This window comes from Xenopus tropicalis, chromosome 8, assembly GCF_000004195.4.
Source record: "Xenopus tropicalis strain Nigerian chromosome 8, UCB_Xtro_10.0, whole genome shotgun sequence".
Classification (NCBI taxonomy): domain Eukaryota; kingdom Metazoa; phylum Chordata; class Amphibia; order Anura; family Pipidae; genus Xenopus; species Xenopus tropicalis.
In genome coordinates, this window is record NC_030684.2 from 108,670,441 (window position 1) to 108,692,832 (window position 22,392).

Here is a 22,392-nt window from a genome sequence, read left to right on the forward strand (position 1 = left end):
CAGTTTCAAGAGGTAGTTAACACCATTACTGTTTTCTGTCACACATTTTCAAGGGGAAGTCAATCCCATCATTGTTTTCTATTCCACCTTTCTTATTTTTCCCTTACCTTCTACCTTTTCATTCTTCAGTTCTTTCTTCTATTTTCCTTCTTTTGTCTCTTTTCCACCTCCTTGCATTCTGTCTTTGTCCACTGCTTTTCCCTTGCCTTTCCCTTGCCATCTGTATTCTTTCCCCTTTATTATCAACTCTTATTCTTTCCCTATCTTTTTTACTCCCTGTGCTTTACATAAGTTTTGCTCTTCTTAAAGGACAAGGAAAGTCAAAATCTATGAAGCACACTATTAAATAGTAACACCTGCTACATTCTACATACTTGTTTCAGTGAACGGCGCAGCCATTTTGTCAGCAAACCCCCCCGCTCGATCTCTCTCTCCGGTCTGCTCCCTCCTTGCCTCTCTCCCCACCAGCACCTGCTTGCCGGCTGAACACACCACCCGCTCGCTTCGTTTTGTCAGCACCCTACCCCCCCCCGTCCGATCGCTCTCTCCGGTCCGCTCCCCCATTGCCTCTCCACCCACCAGCACCTGCTTGCCGGCTGCCACACACCACCCACTCGCTTTGTTTTGTCAGCACCCCCCACGCCGCTTGCCTCTCCCCACCTTGCCTCTCCCCCCACCAGCACCTGCTTGCCGGCTGTCTGTTCTTCTTCTGTGCCGCTGCATACACGCATGCATAGACTTGGCTGCATACACGCCATGGCAACTTGACTCTAGGGGGGGTGCGCATGCGCCGCCTACAGTCCCAAGTCGCCAAGTCTGGGCAGGAGCGAGGCATTATGGGAATCTTCTCTACCCAGCTCAGCGTTTTTTCTAACTGTTTGGCTTCAGATCTTCTGAATGGGATAAATATGGGGAGACTTAAGGGCACTATTGAGACAACTGAAGGTGTGCCTGCATTTTGAGATTAACTCTTTACTAGCCTTTCCTTCTCCTTTAATAGCCATACATTCTCTCTCCAGTCTTTTCTTCTTCTTCTACCTTTCATTATCATGTTATCTTTTGCTATTTACCTTTTATTTACCTCTGCTTCTCCCTTCTCTTTTAGAATTTACTGTTGCCTTGCCATTTAATTTTGACTGGTCATTGCACATTCTATATAATCTCCTTATCCACCAGTGCTCCTTAGGCCAGCACTGGCAATCTGTGGATTCTGGCAAATGCCAGAGGGGCTGCTGTAAGATGCCATAGACAGTTACTTTATTGGGCTGGTGGGGGGGTTGGTTGGGCCTATGTACTTGAAATAACAGCGTCTATTTTGAATCAATGTCCCGGCTTGTTCCTCCTCTAATAAAATTGTTAGCAATGCTCATGCCTTGCTAGAAAATTGCAATTTGGCAAGCAGGTCAGGTAATTTCTAAATGCTGGCCCAAAAGTTCAGTGGGTCAATGGGACAACTTTGATCTCGCCTAGGAAACAGGAAACCAAGTGCTCAGATAGAATACAAAATAAATTTGTACATTATTTTGGTACTCATTGAGATACCCAGGACAACATCCTGATGTATCACGTGTCTGGTTGTTCATTCAGAACAGGGCAGTTGGCACATCTATACAAACATGTATTCACTAGAGATGTAGCGAACTGTTCGCCGGCGAACTAATTCGCGCGAACATCGGGTGTTCGCAAGTCCGCAAATTCGCGAACTTTTCGTGATGTTCGCAATTTGGGTTCGCCGGCACCGAAAAAAATCGCAAAACTTACGATAACGGTACGAATGCTCCGAAAAAGTCGCAAAACTTACGATAACGTTACGAATGCTCCGAAAAAGTCGCAAAACTTACGATAACGTTACGAATGATCCGAAAAAGTCGCAAAACTTACGATAACGTTACGAATGATCCGAAAAAGTCGCAAAACTTACGATAACGTTATGAATGATCCGAAAAAGTCGCAAAACTTACGATAACGTTACGAAAGCTCCGAAAAAGTCGCAAAACTTACGATAACTTTACGAAAGCGCCGGAAAATACGAAAAAGTCGCAAAATTACCGATCATTTCGAAAAACGACGTGTGTCAGTTTTTGCCCTTGATCCCCCTCCTGCATGCCACTGTCCAGGTCGTGGCACCCTTTAAACAACTTTAAAATCAGTTTTCTGGGCAGAAATGACTTTTCTAGGTTTTAAAGTTCGCCTTCCCATTGAAGTCTATGGGGTTCGCAAAGTTCGCGAATATTCGCAATTTTCGGCGGAAGTTCGCGAACAGGTTCGCGAACTTTTTTTTTGAGGTTCGCTACATCCCTAGTATTCACTGCTGATGCTATGCACCTGCCAACACACTCACTACCCAGTCACCTGCTCCTTGCATTCACACATGCTGCAAGGGCAAAAAAGCAGCGTATAAGCATCATACTGAACATAATCTTTAGTAACATTAAGGTAAGTAGCACAAAATGATCCGTTGTGCTACTATACTAAATTACATCACTTGATACATGCATTACTAAACCAAGGCGAGAAACCTCAGGAAACCTCTTAGATAATGCAGTAAACTTAAGAAAGTTATAAAAAGCCAGTATATGTACATTGCTCTAACAGACCTGTGTTTGATTATGCAACATTTGGTTTGGCTCAGCCTCTTGTTGGCAGAGGTAGAACAATTGCCTGTAAGCACTGCAGATGGTAGATGACACTCCCAGAAGGTAGAAAGTTCAATGAAGAATTACTGACTGTAACCTCATATTCACTCCAAGTTCAGTAATCTTAATATTTATACTGCTGTGTGCACCTAGCAACACAACAGCAGTCTTTGTATTCAATTCTGAAATCGACTATAAAAATACACCTTCACTAGTGCATTTAAGTACCTATTATTGACTGACTGACTACCCACCAAACTCACATCAAACAATGACCAACCACCCGCTTTCCATGAGCATATAACAGTTCTTAAAGAGATACTGACACCAGAAATGAAATTATTTTTACATCTGTCATAACATTGTCTTTACATGCTATTTATAATTTGGCCATAAAAGTATTTGCCCAATGCTTTTACATTCCCTATCTGATCCCCATGTCCCTCTATGAGGGGGCGGCCATATTTGTGCAGCAGGAGGCCGTTAGCATTAGAAGCTGTAACTGACAGACTGAGAAGAGACAGTCAGGTTGGCAAAAGAGTCAGGTTTTGGGATTTCAAGTAACAATTACTTACAAAAGCAGCCCTATCCATAAAAAATTATCAACACGACCTATAGGCAACTTTTTATGTAGATTTATATTTTAAAAAGTTGTTTTTTCGTGTCAGTATCACTTATCACGTATCACAGTAGCCTTTATGTGCCTATTTGTATTATTACTCAACTAAACTAGCAAATCCAAATGTAAGTATTCCATGGAATTACCATTACACAATATGCTATATGAACATTATAACCTGGCTTTTATTGAAAAATCTAGTCATTATTCTATGAAAAGGAGCTGCTACAGCACAGAAAATATTAAAAATGAGATGAACCCGACTCCTAAATATACTCATGGCATACAGTCAGGCCAAAGCATGGCATGTTTCAGATCAATTTAGTCTTCTACCATAGATAAACTACAGAGTAGTCAATTACTGGTCAGTCACTGTGACAATACATGCTCTAAAAAAGAGGTGGCTCCCTTTGTGCTGCAACTTTCATAGATGGCAGAGAATAGATGAGGGATAACTTACCTCCTTCTGTTAAGAAGGATGTCACCATGGAAATCTGGAATAATATTAAAGGGAAAAGGTTCCCATACACGAGATCGCCAAGCGAGCGGATCTTCCCCCGATATCCCCACCTACGGGTGGGCGATATCGGGGAGCTTGAAGTTACAAAAAAAATTATCCGATTGTTTGGCCCTGAGCCGATTCGGTCCCCAATCCGACTGGATTTTCTAACCTGGCCGATCGATATCTGGCCAATTTCAGGCCAGATATTGGTCGGCCAGCCTGCTCGTTTCTGCCCCTACACGGGCAGATAAGCTGCCGAGTCGGTCCAAGGGACGGATATCGGCAGCTTCTAACGGCCCGTGTATAGGGGCCTAAACTCTGGCTTTTATACCATAATTTGTTAAATAGCTCCACACAACACAGAAACCCCTAATATACCTATTACTGTTATCTGGTTATTCAAAAAGTATGAATAAAATTGTGCCAACTTCTCCACAGCTTACAGACAGCATGCAGGAACTACATAACCCACAATGCACTGCAGTATGATGTTCCTTTCCTTATTGATATCGTATGTGCAGGGAATTGTGGGATTTGGAGGATGGGGTTGAGGACAGTCAACTACTGTTATATTTTTTTTTTGAGTATCAAAGTAGTCAGCCAAATCAGCAGGAGAACAGGGGGCGGGGCTTAGGGAACTGTTCCAAATCATATTATTACATTAAAAATCATGAAAAGGCTGCATATTTTTTATTGATATATATTGCAAAGTTGCTTGAAATTATGTTTACTTTTCAAAAAGTTGTGTTTGGGTGCAGTTCCCCTTTAAAGCATGTAGCTGCAAGCCAAATATTTTTATATAGGTCACAGACCTCTTTATGTATTTATATTTAACAGTAATTGGGGCATTCACTTATACACAGTACATACAGTCGGCAGAATATTTGATTGATGGCTCCGGTGACCTTTCAAAGTGACAGCCACAGCCAATCGTGACATGTCTATAAGGGCTGTGCATACAAAAGGTTAAGGATGCCCTATTTGAGGTATGTTTACAAGCACATATTTGTAATCACAATTTTTCAGTATTCCTTTCAGGTTATGAAGTTGTGAGTTCATTTTAGCATTAGTGCAGGATTCTACATCTGTAAACGAATCCAGCGTTTGTGATAATGAGACTCCCAGGCTGGTTCCTCACTGGTGCCAACAGAAAAGAAAGACGTTGACAATACAGAATGGCCAGTTCTTGTTAGCTCAGGAAAGAAAAATATTGTCCATAGGATTAAATGTTCTTGAATTGTTTCAGCTACAAACAGTTGCTTCACTTCCTCATCTACCCCTGCAAGGTGTTTTATACAAGCTGTGCAAATGTCCTACTCGGCTTATTATGCATGTCTGTATTTCTTTCAATGCCATGGTTGCTTAGCTGGCTAAACTGGACATTAAGTTCTATTTCAGTACCACAAACACAAATCTACAGGAAGCTGAAAATAGCACTCACTATCCATAAAATAGTTATGAAATGAATGCCCTGCCAAAACATCTCAGTGGGGAGTGCCTTAACATGTGAAAACCGGGGTTTGTTTTACAGTCTGATTGCAATAGACCAGTAAATGCTACCTGTTGAATGTCTGCCATTCTTTACTTGACCTGGAGCAAACATTGCACTTTTTACTACAGATATAGGATCCATTATGCAGAATTCTTGGGACGTGAGGTTTTCCAGACAAGGGATCTTTCCATAATTTGGATTACCGTAATTTAAGTCTGCAAAAAAACATTTAGGAACTATATAAACCCAACAGGATTATTTTGTCATCAATATGGATTCATGCAGCTTAGTTAGGATCAAGTACAAGCTACTGTTTTATTATTAAAGGGAATACAGAAATCATTTTTAAACATTAGAATTGTTTTCTAAAAATGGAGTCTATGGGAGAGTGCCATCCCATAAGTCAGCATTTTGGATAACGGGTTTCTCGATAAGGTATCCTATACTTTTACATTCATTAATATATGAATGTATTAATGCAATTTTCAAATCAAGCATCAATAACCAAAAACGCTACATAAAAACAGACCTTAAGATTTAATTACAACAATCCTGGAATTCACCTAAAACATAATACAGAATACAGGACAAACACCACACAATGCCTAAACATTGCACAGTTCATCTTATTCCTGTACTGTTACTATTGTGACATGCACCTTTTAGCTCCCCTCTTTTGATAAATTAGCTTCATAATCAAACCCCTGAGGATGCTTAAGAGAATTAAATTAATGAAGCAGCAGAAGTAGTTGATTTGTCCATTAAATATAGCGTGGTGGGTTAGTGAGGTTGTGTAAGACATGGGTAACAGCAAAATAGTAATGTCAAGTAGTACATTATAGGTATTTGTTTGTATATATCACCATGTATGCATTGAGGTTTTTTTGTCAGTTTTTTAAGTTGTAATATTTCAAATCTTACTATCCCACCAGAGTCCCCATCAGTCAATATTGCAGAGTGAATCAGTGTCATGTTTAGCATACATTTTTCTTTAAAAGGACATCCGAACTCCCCCCCCAAAATGTTTTCTAGCAATAGCTATAGGGTTATATATGAAATATAACTATAGGCTTTGCAGAGGAGTTGTAAAATGTCTCAAAGTGCCTGTTGGCTTGCAAGGAAAACTACTCGGAAAACTACTTGCAAATGTACTTGCCAAGAATATTATGAATGATGTAATTAGTACCATAATATACCGGTATATTATATGTAGCACACAAATTAAACTACAGATGGCTTAAGTGATAGCCCTGGAAAGTATAAAGTACACCATACTAGCATAGTGCAGCCTGACTCAACAGTCATACTCACAGCCAGGTTAAACTGGTTATGGGATGAGTTGCCTATCCCCTAGTGACATTTTTGCAAAAATGACAACAAAACTGGCCTTACAGGGGCCGACTATGTCTGCCAACTTGGCCACAGTTCCGAATCTGTTTGAATAGAATATCTATCTCTTAAAACAGATTTTTAAGAGCCCCTTTTTTTTATAAGAAGCTTGGCTCTGTTGTTAAACAGTGGGGTCAGCCCTTTGTGGACCACCCCCTGTGTGGTCAAATCAGCAAAGACATCTCCTTTAGCAGAATAGTATGAATACAGTGTAAAGGGGGAAATGAAGGGGCTGGCTTGTCTACATTTTGTGTGCATTTGTTAATTTGGATATAGAAAGGAAACCTTTTGGGACTTCCTTGTGGCATTTAAACTCTCCCGTCTGGTCCTCAACAACAATGTTCAAAGCTTGCTTACCCTTACAGAAGGTTACAGATAAAATACTGCCTGGAGAATTTAGTTAATGCCATTGTCATTTCCTGGTCGGCAGGCTGTTCTGTATCATTGCAGTGAGCAACAAGGAAATAAAGAAACCAAGACAATATCTTAAATCTATACTCCTGTCACACACACACACAAAAACAACATTTCGTGACCATATTGTGACCATTTTACTTGGCCCTGAGGACATTATTGTCAGGATTATACTGTGGTGAGTGGGAGAAGGGAAGGCGAGTCCTTCAGGCAGGGGCTGTTCTAAGATGGAGGAGGCGTGGACAGGACATAGTGGGCGTAGACAAGATGAGACCGCAAGAGACGGAGCGGGTATAGATCAGATGGGAACAGCAAGGGACGGAGCGGGCGTAGATCAGATGGGAACAGCAAAGGACGGAGCGGGCGTAGATCAGATGGGAACAGCAAGGGACGGAGCGGGCGTTGATCAGATGGGAACAGCAAAGGACGGAGCAGGCGTAGATCAGATGGGAACAGCAAGGGACAGAGCGGGCGTAGATCAGATGGGAACAGCAAGGGACGGAGCGGGCGTAGATCAGACGGGAACAGGACGGGACGGAGCGGGCATAGACTAGACGACACAGGACGGGACGGAGTGGAACAAGGCAAGATCAGGCAGGACCAGAGAGAACAGAACAGGCAAGGCTAGACAAGGCAAAAGTAAGGACTGAGGAGAGAGGAGCAAGGAGCGAAAAGAGGAACAAGATAAAGGGAGTAGGGACAAGGAAGCAAGGCTAAGGAGCAGAGAAAAGAAGAAACAAGACAAAGGAGCCAAAACGGGAAACACCAGCTAGGGTCAGGCCACAGTGCTGAATGTAATCAATGTTCAGGCCCTGATTGTGAGGAGGGCTGGGCTTATATAGGGCAGAGTCAGCCCTGATTGGCTGACCCCACCTAGCCAATAAGGCTGCTGGGACACTGGTGAAAGGGATTACAAAGCAATCCTCTCTCACCAGCTGCTCTCCTGGCTCAACAGTTAGGGAGAGCAGCCACGAACCACTAGGTCCTGGGATCAATCCCCAGCAGAGCCTTACAAGTATATGACTGAAGCATTATTTCTGTTACTTTCAGTTTTAAAAAGCAAGTTGTGTTGATTTTTTTACATCTAACATATATAAATATATATATATATATATATATGTGTGTATATATATATATATATATATATATATATATATATATATATATATATATATATATACAGTCCACAAAATTTTCAGCACACCAAACCCGTAATATAAATTACCTGGGTGCTACCTCCATGTGTCTAATTATCCAGAAGTCCAAGAATTGGGTGCACACCAGGATATTTTTAAAAAATTAAAACGTTACTTTTATTTAAACATGCTGTTAAAACAGGCCAACGTTTCGGTCTCCTCCTAAGACCATTATCAAGACCACATACACAGTTAAAATCAGCAAATAAATAGATAAAACCTCTAGACACTCCCCCAAGCCCCACACTCCCATCCCAGTCACATGACTGAATAGTTAACCCTGTATGCTAAAGCATAACAAAGTCATTGTTATGCATAAGGGAGCATGTAGTGCAAGAAATACCAAGTTAAAAAAGTTCATACTTATCTACTGACAAATAATGCAGAAAATGTAACCATAGATGGTACAGGAAAATAGAGAAAAGAAAAAAGGAAACAAAGACATTAAATGCTTAACCATAAACTGGCAAATATTGTAGCCAGTGTAGCAAACTCAGCAATATATATATATAAATATAAATATATATATATATATAAAACAGGTCCTTGGAGTATACCTACATCACAACATGGGTTCACTACAAGGTAAGGCATATTAAGTCGTTGGCTTTGATGTTTTATGGAAAAAGGACTTAAGTACTCAGACTTAAGGTTCATGATTTTCGAAAAATGTCCTCCCTGTTAGGCAATGGGTTGACAGTGAATTATTACTAAGAAAGAGGGAAGTATGGCTGATAACGCCCTTAAATAATTTAGTTCCTAATGGGTTAAAAAGGAACTATAATCGATATGTGTTACTATAAGTACAGGATAACGTGTGCGCTGCTTTCCAATTTTTGTTTTCTCTCAGCTTGCCTTTCAGTAAATGATAGGTTTACTACAGAAACTGTGTGTGAGATGTCAGTGGTTGCCTCAACCTCTTGACAGTTCTGTATATTACTTACTATATATCTTTGAGAAAGTTTGATTGTAAGTAGCACTGCCATCTGACCAGTATTTTACCAGCCTGGTAAAAATAAAAAAGCTGTTATTTTTTAGTTTTGGTAGAGAAGTTGACAACCCGACCAGTGATTTTTATGTCCTGTGTATTAACTGCTGTATTTCTCTATTAATCCATGTGGCAACAAGGGGTATAAAATGACCAAGTTTTAGAAAGATGTCAGAGAACTCTGAAACATTGCCACTAAAAGAGTTCATTGGAATTATGTAGAGTGCTATATATTGCACTGCCATATTAAGCACCAAAAATGGGAACTGTCGTATCTCTGGCGCATTCAGCTTGCTTCTCTTGGCGTATTCAGTAGCTAAGCTATTTGGCTTACCAGATAATGCTGATTAAACACAGTGCAGCAGATCCTGTAAAGAGTGGAACCCTGACAATGCAACCAGCAAGTAACAATTGGGCAGGTGATATGGGGGTTAAAGAAGAGATGTAGTCCAGTCAGGCTACAGATATTATAGTGTTAGGCCTGCATGTCTAGGGCACAAAAGGATAAACTGCAATAGACATACCGACCTATAAAATATGAAAAACCACAGTAAAGGTATGGATTCTGTTATCCCGAATGCTCGGGACTTCATTAAGGATTAATTACATCTCAGTTGGGAACAAGTACAAGGTACTGTTTTATTATTACAAGAAACAATTTTTACATTTTTTACTAAAATGGAGTCTATTGGAGATAGACTTCTTGTAATTCAGAGCTTTATGAATAACGGATTTACAGATAATAGATCCCATATTTGTACTAAAAGTTTATAGAAAAATGTGCCACAAAGTAATTGCCACAAAAATGTGTAATCTAAAAAGAAAATCTATAATAATTATAATAGAAAAGGCAAATCAGTGCCCCTAAGAAAAAAATATAAATAGACACTAATATATATTTTATACTCAAAAATTTAGATTTTCAACATTTTAGGACAAGTCAGTTACACAACTGAGCAGGCAGTAATTGTGCTTCATGCTTTCAGTTATCTTCCTCCAATGAACTATTTCAGATACACCTCGTTTCGTACGATATTCGGTGCGTGTATGGCAAGTCGGTGAGGTGACCGATATCGCAGGAGGCTGCTGACTCGCCAATCGGGTGGGTTAAAAGATTTTGATTGGGCGCCATAGAAGGCACCTGAGCAAAATCTGCCTTCAGAGCTGAATCGACAGAAGGAGTAGAAATCCAATTGTTTTTACCTCCATATCTGCCGTTTCAGCCCTAAACGTTAGTGGGCGATTGGAACGATCGAAAATCGCCACATGTGTGGCCACCTTAAGTATACTGTACATATATAAAACTTGACATAAGCATATGAATTCTGGTGTCCGCTATCACGTTCCCAGCATGGGAAAACTTATCCGGCCTCCACCTAAATGTCATACAAGGAGATTTGTTTCTGCATTTTCTCATAAGAATAATTATTTTGAAAATACAAATATTAACATGAAAACAGTTGTATTGCTCACCATCTAACAAGCACAGTCATCTTTGCTGCTCATATTATGTTAAACCACAACTATTTGCCATAGGTTAATACTCAAGATAAAGCACTAGTTCTAAGGTGCAGGCAGAGTACACTTTATTGATTCATCAGTCCTACCATTCATTGAATAGATGAATTTCATAAATAGAAAGGGTATGGGTTGAGGTTACAGTTATCTTTGGGCACAGGGTAATACTCTCACCTTATTTGATGGCACTGCATTCTTCACATTGAAATAGAATCCAAAGTAGACCATATTAAACACACCATGGCGCCCTAGTGTGGCACTCAGTCCTTTATTAATTCCCCGAAGGCCAAGCCCTTCTGTTTTTATTATGTGTCGGGCTTGAGCAAAGGTGGATGGTTGCTGTAAAAGAGATATATGTGTTATCAGCCCTGCTCCTTTTTAATATTGAAATATAAAAACCAAAACCTTCTTAAAGTTGAGTTTAGTTTACCCTAGCTCCCCCTAACTATTTCAATAACCAAATTGCCTTAGAATACTGATGTATATAATAAACTAACATTTAATTTTAAGGTGAACTGGCAAACTACCCCTTTATAAAACACCCCACGTGTAAATATGACCCAGGTGCTACCTATTGATGCTGCATACAAAAATCTTAGAAATCAAGGTGCACACCAGGAACCTTTAAAAATTAAAAAAAAAAAAAAATCACAATCTTTATTCCATATTTGTTAAAAAGGTCAATGTTTTTGGAACATCTAAAAAATTTAAAAGTTCCCTATGTATCTCATATGTAAATTTTACTGGACTGTCAAGAACATTAAGTTCTGCCATCATACAGAACTCCTGCTCTGTGCTCCATAAACATGTCATCCATGTAGCAACAGAGTCATTTCTCTCCATACATAGGTATAATCATGTTTTGCTCAAACTGATACAGGTTGGTGTATGAGGGCACTATGGCTGCCCCATCATCATACCTGCAACCTGAAAGAAAAAACATACTCAAAACAAAAATAATTCGTGGTTAAAGTTAAATGTAACAGGTCAGTACAAATGGTATTACTATAACATGATTTTTCATGAAAAATGTAAAAAAAAACAAAAAAAAAAACAAGTGAAATGCTGAGAGAATACAATTAAGGAAAAAATAAGATGGGGAAAATATGAAGGATATATTAACATGCAAACCCTGCATGACATGAGAGAGCTGCCCTTTCCCTGGCCTTTAAGTCTCATCCTGACAGTAAAGCTGTGACGTGTTCCAGTAGGTGAGAACACAGAGCCTTTGCTGCACGACGGGACAACATGAGCAACATATTTTTGTACTGATAAGAACACACGTGGAAGTCAGCTATAATACTAGATTTTATGTAATATGATAAGTCCAAAACTGTAACACAGTATTCCAATGCAAATCATACCTTTTTCACCTGCCCCCAAAATGAGTTCCTTCCCCTATTCTGCATTTGCTCTAGGAAGCTTAAATTCACATCAGAAATGTTTACAATAATCAAAGCAAGTTTAAGTCACATGGCCTGGGATAGAAGCTTCGGCAAAGGTCAATGGTCCACCCATATGATATTATATTGCCATTTGTATTTGTCTTGTATATCTAAAAGTTTTAATTCATTTTGTGTAATGTTTTTTAAATAGTAACATTTGTGGTTTTCACTCAGGCTTGGAATTTGCAACTGCTATCTGGATCCTAGGGCTTACTTATCCTAGCAACAAGGTAGCAGTTTGATGGTCAAAATGGAAGATCAAAGGGAGTGGGCCTAAAAAGAAAGATAAGCAATTCAAAATAAAAATATTAATGAACTGTCACTGTCACATAAGTAAACTGTCACTTTTTTGGCTATTATGGTCAGTTGCTGATCAGAATATTGAAAAGCTGCTCAAAATAGGTCCATCTATAAAATACTAAAAGTTAATATAAATACTCTCTTATTATTATCATCATCATTAATAATATAGTTACAATGTATTCTGTGCAAATGAGACTTCTAGACAGCAGTTTACAGAGATCATGTTTTGAGGAGCCAATTAACTAGTATGCTAGTATGTTTTTAAGGTGTGGGAGAAAACTGGAAAGCCCAAAGGCCAGAGTAAAACTTTGCCCTAAGCATCAAGGCATGTGTTTGTAGGGTAAAGGTGCGTTCATTGTGGAAAAAATCACTGCAAGGATATGGGCAGTGTCAGACCGGCCCACCAGGATACCAGGAAAACTCCCGTTGGGCCCAGGTGTCAGCGGACCCTCTTGCTTCTATCTATTTAGCCTATTTCATGGTCATTCCCTATTTCTGTATGGGAACATGGAAGCTTGATAGATGGAAGAATAAAGTATCGTATGTAGAGAAAAGAGACTAGGATAATAAAGAGTTTGAAGGAGGAGAGGAGGAATTAAAGTTTTGAGAGCATTCCCCTGCCATCTCAGTCGGACACTGGATATGGGAATATAAACCTCAGAGATGGAAGTAAATACAGAATGGCTAAAAGAATATTTCTATAGAGAAGAATTTATCCCTCCTGTAGTTTCTATTTTACAACCAGAGAAGGTTCCAGAAATGAGCATATGAGTGGAGCTCAAAACCACCACAAACAGAACATTCCATGTTGCCAGAATTTGTTGGGTTTTGTAAATTTGCACTGTATTATGGAATAAACATTGCCATTGTCAGTAGCAAAGTTTGCATATAGCAGCTGGCCTAGGACTTTTCAGGAAGATCTGCGTCAGCCAAGAAAGCCTGGTGCAGCAGCACATATGGCATCCTATTGCAGCGACAAACTTGGCACTGACAGTGGCATGACTGGTATTGTAGCTAATTATTAACCTGATGCTTACTCATCCATTCAGTTCGGTATATAAATAAGTGGATAATATGAACCAAATAAACATATGCCTTAAGGCGGCCATACATGGGCAGATTAAAGTTGCCAATGCAAGTCCTTCAGACCCATTCGGCAGCTAGTCTGCCTGTGTATTGTGACCAGTGATTGGCATCCCCAATCAATATTTGCCCGAATATTGTCCAGGTTCAGGCAGGTTTGATTCCCCCATCGTCAGAGACAGAATTGGCTCACCGATGCTGTCCTTGGTCTGACAGCTCCTATGCCCTAGGGCAAAATGATCTAATAGCATGATATCGCCAACCTGAGGTCAAAAAATTTTTGTGTGTATGGCCAGCTTAAGGCAAGTCTTTCTTACTGGGACAATTAAGTTGCCTGCAATTTCCCATTCATATGTTCTAGATAAGTTTTAGATCTCGCAGTTCATAACGTCTTGCCAACCAAGATCTGGCCATGGTCATTAACAATCACCTAAAAGGGAGACATGCATGCTGGCCCGGACTGGCAATCTGTGGATTCTGGCAAATGCCAGAGGGGCTGTTGTAAGATGCCATAGACAATCACTATTTAGTGGGTTGGTGGGGGGCTGTTTGGGCCTTTCAGTCCTTGAAATTCCAGGGCCCATTTTGCATCCCTGAGGCCTAAGCAACATATTCTACAGTCAGGCAACTGCATCATCAAATTATATAGCTGTAGACTTTTCTTAGCTTGCTGGCGTGGCGTGATCCTTGCTCTACAGCAGTGGATTTCACGCTTGTTGGGTTCAAGCCCCTATCAAAGGAATATCTAGGACAGCAAATAAATGTTTCATCAAATTAGCAATCTTATCCTTACTTGCCTTCCCAAGCCTACCTGGTGAAGCATTCCCACAATTTAGGAGTTTTTTTGCCACACATTTTTTGTCGGTAGCTGGGAAGTAGAAAAATCACAAAGCCAACTAGAAGGCAATTACTTTACTGCTTAAGTGGTGACTTACAGAATTCATTTAACCCATATAAAGTTACTGGACTGTTTCCATAAGGCTACATTTATCCAAAATGACCCAGATATAGCTTGCCTCTGTGGGAAGGCTGTACACAGGGAGGACACTTTTTGGATATAATGTACTTATTTGGTCAATGCCCTAGTGCCTTTTATGAACCTGGATAGGAATATACCTCTAATATTCACAAAAATGTAAATATTATGGCTAACTAATTGCACTATACAATTAACTGATTTATTTCACCACATTCTCTATAGGAAACTTGTACATTTTCTTGCATCTGACAAAAAGGTGCTTATTACCTGGGCGTAAGCATTACGGTTAGCTTGCAGTCCAACTTTGACTACCTCAAATGGATTGACCACAATGGCTTCAGTAAGTCCTGATCCTAAGCCAGCAATTGCAAACACCTAGGAATAAAACATACAATAGGTGAAGAAAATAGAACAAAAAATATTTACCACTTACTGACAGAAATTCATGTTTGCAAGACTTTTCTCTGCACTGCCCAACAGTACATAAACACTGGTTTCTTGGGAATAACGTGCTAAGGCTTTAGGGCACTTTGTTGTGATTAGTATATTTTTCCAGGCACATAATATCATCTACAGAATTAGGAAACATCATGGCAATCTAAACCTAAAGCCATTGGCATGGTTGTCTATGAAGATTCTCATGGTGAAAAGTTTTCAAGAGAAAATTCAGAAAAGTCCAGTTGTTTTAGACTTAATTCTACTAGATATTGGCATGGTTTTGTCATAATGATTTTTAAAGATAAAAGTTAAAGACAAATAGATGATCACATGTGAAAGAGTCAGAAACACATTTAAGAGGAGTTTTTTGTTTATTTTTCATTCCAAAATTAGGCATGGAGTATGGCTTACTAACAATAGAAGATGAGTTGTGTTGGGGAGGTGTGTTGGGTTGCAATAGTATTTTATACACAGGGCTGATAAAAATGGAGGAATGAACTGTATTGAAACACATAGCGGTAAGTCAAAAAACACAAGAATTCTTGACTGACTGCTACATTGTGTAAAGGTGATCTGCCTTTTCCTCAAATTTTAAAAAATTCTATTTAACCGGTTTTAATTCTGTAAAAGGCCAACGATAAAGGTAATATTTATTGTCCCTTTTGATGAAACAAACAAAATTACACATGGACGATTGAGACTTACCCATGCAGGTGGCAGAGACAGTGGAACCAAAAGCTTCTTGTACTGCTCAAATGTAAAGAACTGAAAATAAACAATTAAATCATGAAAGTGTAAATAAGGCAGATTAAACATGGAAATAGTGATGATAAGTAGCAGCTCTGATATCATTGGCAATATACAGTAACTAGAATTGCAGCTCATCTTCCAGTTATCTGATTGTAAGTACTCCAATGTGTCCTTTAAATTGACAATAGAAAAATTAAGTTAATGGTCTAATGGGCTTGACCCTGATTAAGGGAACTAGGTTGACCCTGATTAAAATAAATAATCTCTTAACATAACCTAATAGATTAATGGGCTACTATATAAATAGCTCTTGTATCATAATTTCTTAAAGGGGTTGTTCACCTTTAACTTTTAGTATGATGTAGAAGTGGCCATTATTTAGTTTTTTGTTATTTTAATTTTTTTACTTTTTGTTCAGCAATTCTACAGTTTGGAATTTAAGCAGTTATCTGGTTGTTAGGGTGTAGACCACCTTAGCAACCAGAGTGTGGTTTAAATGAAAGACAGGAAAATGAATAGGAGGGATCTGAATAGAACAATAAGTAATAAATGTAGCATAACAATAACATTATATTCTCATGGAGCAATAGTTTTTGGCTGATGGGATCACTGACCCCCATTTGAAAGTTGGAAAGAGAAAAAAGAAGACCATAAACTGAACTCTCCATAGCTCAGACAATTCCCTAGCTTTACTGACAGATGACAAAATACAATGCCAGTGTTGATGTTCTTCAGCTGTACAATTCTCCAGGAAAATGAGAAGGTAGAGTGGCTCTATAAATGAAACAATCCTGAAATACAGATTTTTGGTAGGTCAAGACTTATATTCAGCTACAGACAGAACGTATTTTCTGCTGATGGTTTTGAAACCAATTTTGAACCAAAATTTGTTAAAAAGCCCTACACAACACAGAAACCCCAAATATACTTATCACTGTAATCTGTTTCAAAAAGTTTGAATACCATTTTTTGTAATGCTGAAATCTGTGTGCATTATTCGAAATCCTGGAAGGGGAGAAGAGACTAAAACATTGATGTTACAAATTCTAACAACTTCTCCACAGCTTAGAGACAGCATGCAGGAACTAGATAACCCACAATGCACTGTACTGTGATGTTCCTTTCCTTATTGACATCACGTGTGCAGGGAATTGTGGGATTTGAATGATGCAGGCTGAAGGCAGGTTGAGGACAGTCAACTACTGTTACATTTTTTTTTGAGTGTCAAAGTAGTCAGTCAGATCAGCAGCAGAACAGGGGGCCAGGCTGTTAGGTAACTGTTACAAACCATATTATTACATGAATGCATGAACACATCATGAAATCATGATCTTTGCAAAGTTGCAAAAAGCTCAAGTTGTGTTTGGGTGGAATTCTTTTATTCAATAATGTAGAAAGCTTGTTTGAGCCTTTGAATTCTTCAGTGGGTGTCTGTAATTTGTAAAACACTGTATATAAATTAAGCCCCATTCAAAATGCCAATTTTCTATCTAGCAATTTTCCGAAGTACTGTATGTTTAATGGACTTTTAAAAACACACATATGCAAATATAAGAGCTACATAGGAATTCTCCAGTGAGCACTTCAAAAAAGCCTTCATCTAAAGCTTCCTTTAGCAGAGAGTGTACACTTAGAGCTTGTTTGGCTGTTCTGTAATTCGCTGCGATGAGTGATTTGTGGTCACGTGTATATGCAAGTGCTGAGATACTCATACAAGAGAAATTCTAGAGACACCAGAATGTAAACATTATGCACGTAAAAATTATACTTCTGCGGTTTTTCCAGCATGGGAAACATTTCAGAGGTCAGGTTGACACTTGAAACAAACTTGGGTTTGCTCTGTGCCCCTCAATCTCTAATCTACTTCAATGCAATGAGGACACCAAACAGGATATGTCTCATAGGATATGTTTCACATACTGTAGGCAATGATTTATCCTGCTTGTAGCTTCCAAACACCCCCTTATTTCAAAAGAATAATACAAGAGAAAATACAAGTTTAATAAAAGGTCTCTAATCACAAAATAGAAAGGGGTTGTGATAGGCACACTAACACAGACAATAGATTAGAAAAGGCGGATACCTATTTATTTTATTGAAATTAATTACTCTCCACTATAAGATAATACTAGATCCCCAAGTGAATATGTATTAGGAGAGGTGTCCCCCTCACAAATATTAAAAATTAAAAGGTAAAAAGAAATTATCCTCAGTGGAGTCACTTTTTCCCATGACCAGTGGAATCAATATATATTTTGACTGTGTTACTGTGGAATAATTCCAATAATATCCAGCACATTTCAAATGCAAATTTCAGTTCAATTCCTCCCAGTACACAAATCTAATAGGGTGGTATAATGTAGAACTTTTCAGCCTTAATGTTCATAGTCATATGGTCAGCAGGAATAATGATGGCGTGTATGTAGTGATGGCTTATATGGATGAGTCAATATACTGCTTGTATTAGGGCTACTATTGTTCTTCAGAGTACTTAAAATTTCAGAAAACCTTCATCTAAGAATTGTATTTTTGAGAATAAACACTTATATATACCACTCGAGTATAAGCCGATCCGAATATAAGCCGAGGTACCTAATTTTACCTAAGAAAACTGGAAAAACTTATTGACTCGAGTATAAGCCGAGGGTGGGAAATGCAGCCGCTACTGCTAAGTTTTAATAATCAAAATAAATACCAATAAAATTACATTAATTAAGGCATCAGTGGGGTATTTGTTTTTCAATATTTATTTCAAAGAAAAACAGTAAACTAGCTCTGTAAGCGGAGAAGAGGGTCAACAAAAACAATATGAGTACTACCCCACGCTCATTGCACATTGGCAAACTGGCAGCAGACCCAGTCCCGCAGGGATGTAAGGGGAAATAAGTATTGCTAGTGGGAGCCTAGGCCAGGGCACTGGGGGGTCTGGTTGCAGGTGGCCTAATTTGCACACAAAGGAGAGAGGGTGCTAGTCTAGAGGGACCCATGGCACCCGACTCGAGTATTAGCCAAGCCGAGGGTGACTTTTTTCAGCACATTTTGGGTGCTGAAAAACTAGGCTTATACTCGAGTATATACAGTAAATCAAATTTCCTTACTTCATGAAGAGTAATTTATTTCACAAAGTCACCAGGCCATTGAGTCTTTGACCAAAATGGACACCCACCCAAGGGATGGGCCTAATTGTACTGTTATTATTTTTGCAACCCAGACCAATTATTAGATCACATGGGGAACAATTTCAGACTATTTGTAAGAGGGGCTACTTCCATGGCTTGATGTGCTTTTTTTCCAGTAGGATTTTCTATTGCTACTGGGTAGGCTCTATGCACGGGCCAGTAGGCTGCCAACTCAGGTCAAGTGTGTCTGAACTGGCAGTCAATATTGACACTTTAGTTTCTACATAAAATGTTTTCCTTAGCTTAATTAATATGAGAAATGTTGAACTATTGTAGATATATTATTATTATTAACATTTATTTATAAAGCGCCAACATATTCCGCAGCGCTGTACAATAAGTGGGTTTCATACATTGGACATACAGAGTAACATATAAAGCAATCAATAACCGATACAAGAGGTGAAGAGGGCCCTGCCCAAAAGAGCTTACAATCTACAAGGAGAAAGAGTTGAGACACAAGGTATTTAGTATATATTATTTTGTCTGTAGATAAAGGCATCTCCAGTTTATAACAATGTGGTTAGAACTTCTGTCTTGCAATGTGGGGTTGCTGAGTTTGCTTCTGGTCTTAGAAACATCTGCAAAAGGTTTGTATTATTATTCCATGTCTGTGTAGGATTCACCTGGATACTCCGAATTCCTCTCACATGGACTGATGTGTATTATAAGCTTACTTGGCCACTGTAACTACTTCTATACTGTATCTATGGCCTGTGCTTGGGATAGGCCACTTTTGGTGTTGCATCTACTTGCTGAAGAAGCTGAGAAATCAAGTTCTGCAAAACCTGAAGTGCAAAGTAAGGCCTGTCACTGACTCAAACAATAATAAAGGAAGGACGTGCAACTGCATTCTAATGTAACCATGTGAAAGGCATAAAAAGTGATAATTACATCCAGTTCCCTGTTGACTGAAATAAATGTAATGGGTTAATTTAATTCGAGGCAAAGGACAGAGCGCCAGATACACATGCTCTGCTGAGCACTGATTTGTTTTGCTTATTGGGATAATGACAACGTTATGTAAATAGAGCAGGTAAAGAACAGATTTGCAAGGCATGCAAATAAATAATTTGTTTTACAGAACAGGAGACAATTTTCTAGTTTCCTTGTTATTTAAAATTGGTCTCTAGTGCCGGGGTCAGGTTCTCTGAAAGCCTATTTTTTTATTTAAAAAAAAACAAAAAAAAAAAAACCTTCATGAACACAAATGTTTTGTTTGTGGTAAAGAGCTCAGACTGAATTTTTGCCAAGTTCTATGCCAGAGCAGCCTGCATCTTATGTATAGGCCAATATTCTGGGAACAGAGCAAGAGGTAATTCTATGGTTTCTTTTTCATGTTACCCCCACTTGTGCCTGTGTAATCTTGATAAATGCCATTGCTGACACTACTCTTGCTAATGAAAGCCCACCGCAAGGCTGCCACCACAGCTTGTACCTGATTTATCAACTTACCAAAGTTTTGCACTAGTATTTACAAATTTGGGGTAAGTTGCACTGTGTACAGTATTTGGCACAAACACGATTTGCACTATGAGCCCCAAATCCTACTTCTCTTGTGGTTAGCACTGTGCTATGTCACTACTTGTTTAAAAGAGGGGATGAAAATATTTTCCTCTTAAATGATTGCTTGGATCTTCAGTTTGAATTAATTTCTGATGCCACCTTAACTTCACACCAAGCATTATCTGGAATGCTTGCAACCTGCAAGGTTAAGGGATAAGGGGTCTTTCTGTAATTTGGATCACCATTTAAACAATAAATAAACCCAACAGGATTGTTTTGCCAGCTTTTAGCTTAGTTACCATCAAGTACAAGGTACTATTTTTTTATTACAGAGAAAAAGAAAATCGTTTTTAAGAATTACAACTATTTGCTTAAAATGGACTGTAGGGGAGATGGCCTTCCCATAATTTGAAGTTTTGTGGATAACTGGTTTTATTCTATGCCTGTACTAAAATGTGTACAAGATGTAGAAACTGAAAACACAATACAGAGTAAGGGCCTACCTTTACAGCACGTTTAGGTGTCTCGGCTAGGATGGGAGGCAGTATTCCTTTATAGAATCCAAACAACCTATAAACATAAGGAAAAAAAATATAAAGGCACTGTAACACAAAAATATAACAAAACAATTATAAAAATGACTCAAATATATAAAAGTAGTGTATACCTAAAATGAGAAGGCATTTGTGTTTGACAAAACTAAATGTGAAACATGTGTAAGACATATGTCTTCCTCATTTTGGGCACACCCCACTTTTATAATTTTGAGTCCTTTTTACTACATACAGCATATATCATAAAGTATACAGTACATTAATAAAACTGGTGTTGATGAAGGGTATTGTAGGTGCACATGTAGGGTTGCCACCTTTTCCTTCAATGTGATCCGGATGGGGGCAAGCTTGGTTATGTCAGGGGGCAGTATTGATGGCACTGGGGGTGTGTTAATGACCTCTTGGGGAAAGGGGCCATTACATTTAGGGGCAGGCTATGACATGGCAACCTCTGATTGGCCCCATTTTGCTTTAATCAGGAGACAGCCCTGCTCGGTTTTCAGGCTTTTAAAAACCCCTACGCACAATAGTATCATACTTTTTAGCTGTTATATTTATAATGCGTTATTACTGTTACAACTGGGGTATAATGATTCTGCTATCACAGGTGCCTAATAATAGCTGCATTTACCCTTTTCAACGAGTATAGATGTTTTAGCAAGTATACTGGTTCAATCCTCAAGCACAATCACTTAGCTCTTTTACATTTGTTTGCAGTCCTTTAGATAGTAGCTTTCTAAATGATAGCAAGATCAGTTAAATATTGAGACTGCAGCCCAGGGAAGTCAGCCTTCTGCCCCTCTGTTAAAACAAGGGTTAGCTAAGACTTATATAACTAAGTTAGACTACTTTGTCCACCCATACTATATTTCCCTTCTCATAATCCTTCTTATCTTATTTATAAATATTGTATTGCATGTAATTTAAATTATTAAACTTGAATAACATGTTCATTTATTATTTCCATATTATTAATTGTATTAAATCATCAACATTTATTTAACACTAATGGAGAGCACTTCTGCTTGTAATGAATCATGAACTATGATACACAAAGCATTATGAACTCCACCCTAACTCCCGCCTGGTTGATGTTAGAGAGATCGGCAATACTGTGTCTAAAAGGAATGTTTTTTTTATTCCTACTACTCCTCATTAGATAGAGGAAACCCTTGAAAGCTACTTTATATACAGGGGTGCATATACCCTCAAAATTACATTTAACATAAACAGAACAGAAATTTCAGTTTCAATAGACTTAAATAGATTTATTTCCAGTGCACAGAGTTGCATGAAAAACAATGGACTGTGGGAGGCTCATGAATGTAGGATGAATTGAAGGGAATTAGAAAACATGCACTAAGGACAACTAAGCCCTAACTGTATTTTTTCTTATAAAGA

At 38.7% G+C, this 22,392-nt stretch overlaps 1 protein-coding gene across 3 annotated transcripts in view; it reads right to left on the reverse strand.

Moving 5' to 3' along the window:
* The window catches only part of slc25a21 (solute carrier family 25 (mitochondrial oxoadipate carrier), member 21), a 203,392-nt gene that overhangs the window by 30,055 nt on the left and 150,945 nt on the right, over positions 1-22,392 (reverse strand). For all 3 annotated transcript variants that reach the window (XM_031890479.1, XM_012968463.3, NM_001017069.2), the window contains 4 exon segments: positions 20,941-21,007; positions 15,708-15,767; positions 14,832-14,939; positions 10,929-11,093 (listed from right to left, as the gene is read on the reverse strand). In XM_031890479.1, coding sequence (XP_031746339.1) covers positions 10,929-11,093; positions 14,832-14,939; positions 15,708-15,767; positions 20,941-21,007 — 400 coding nt within the window.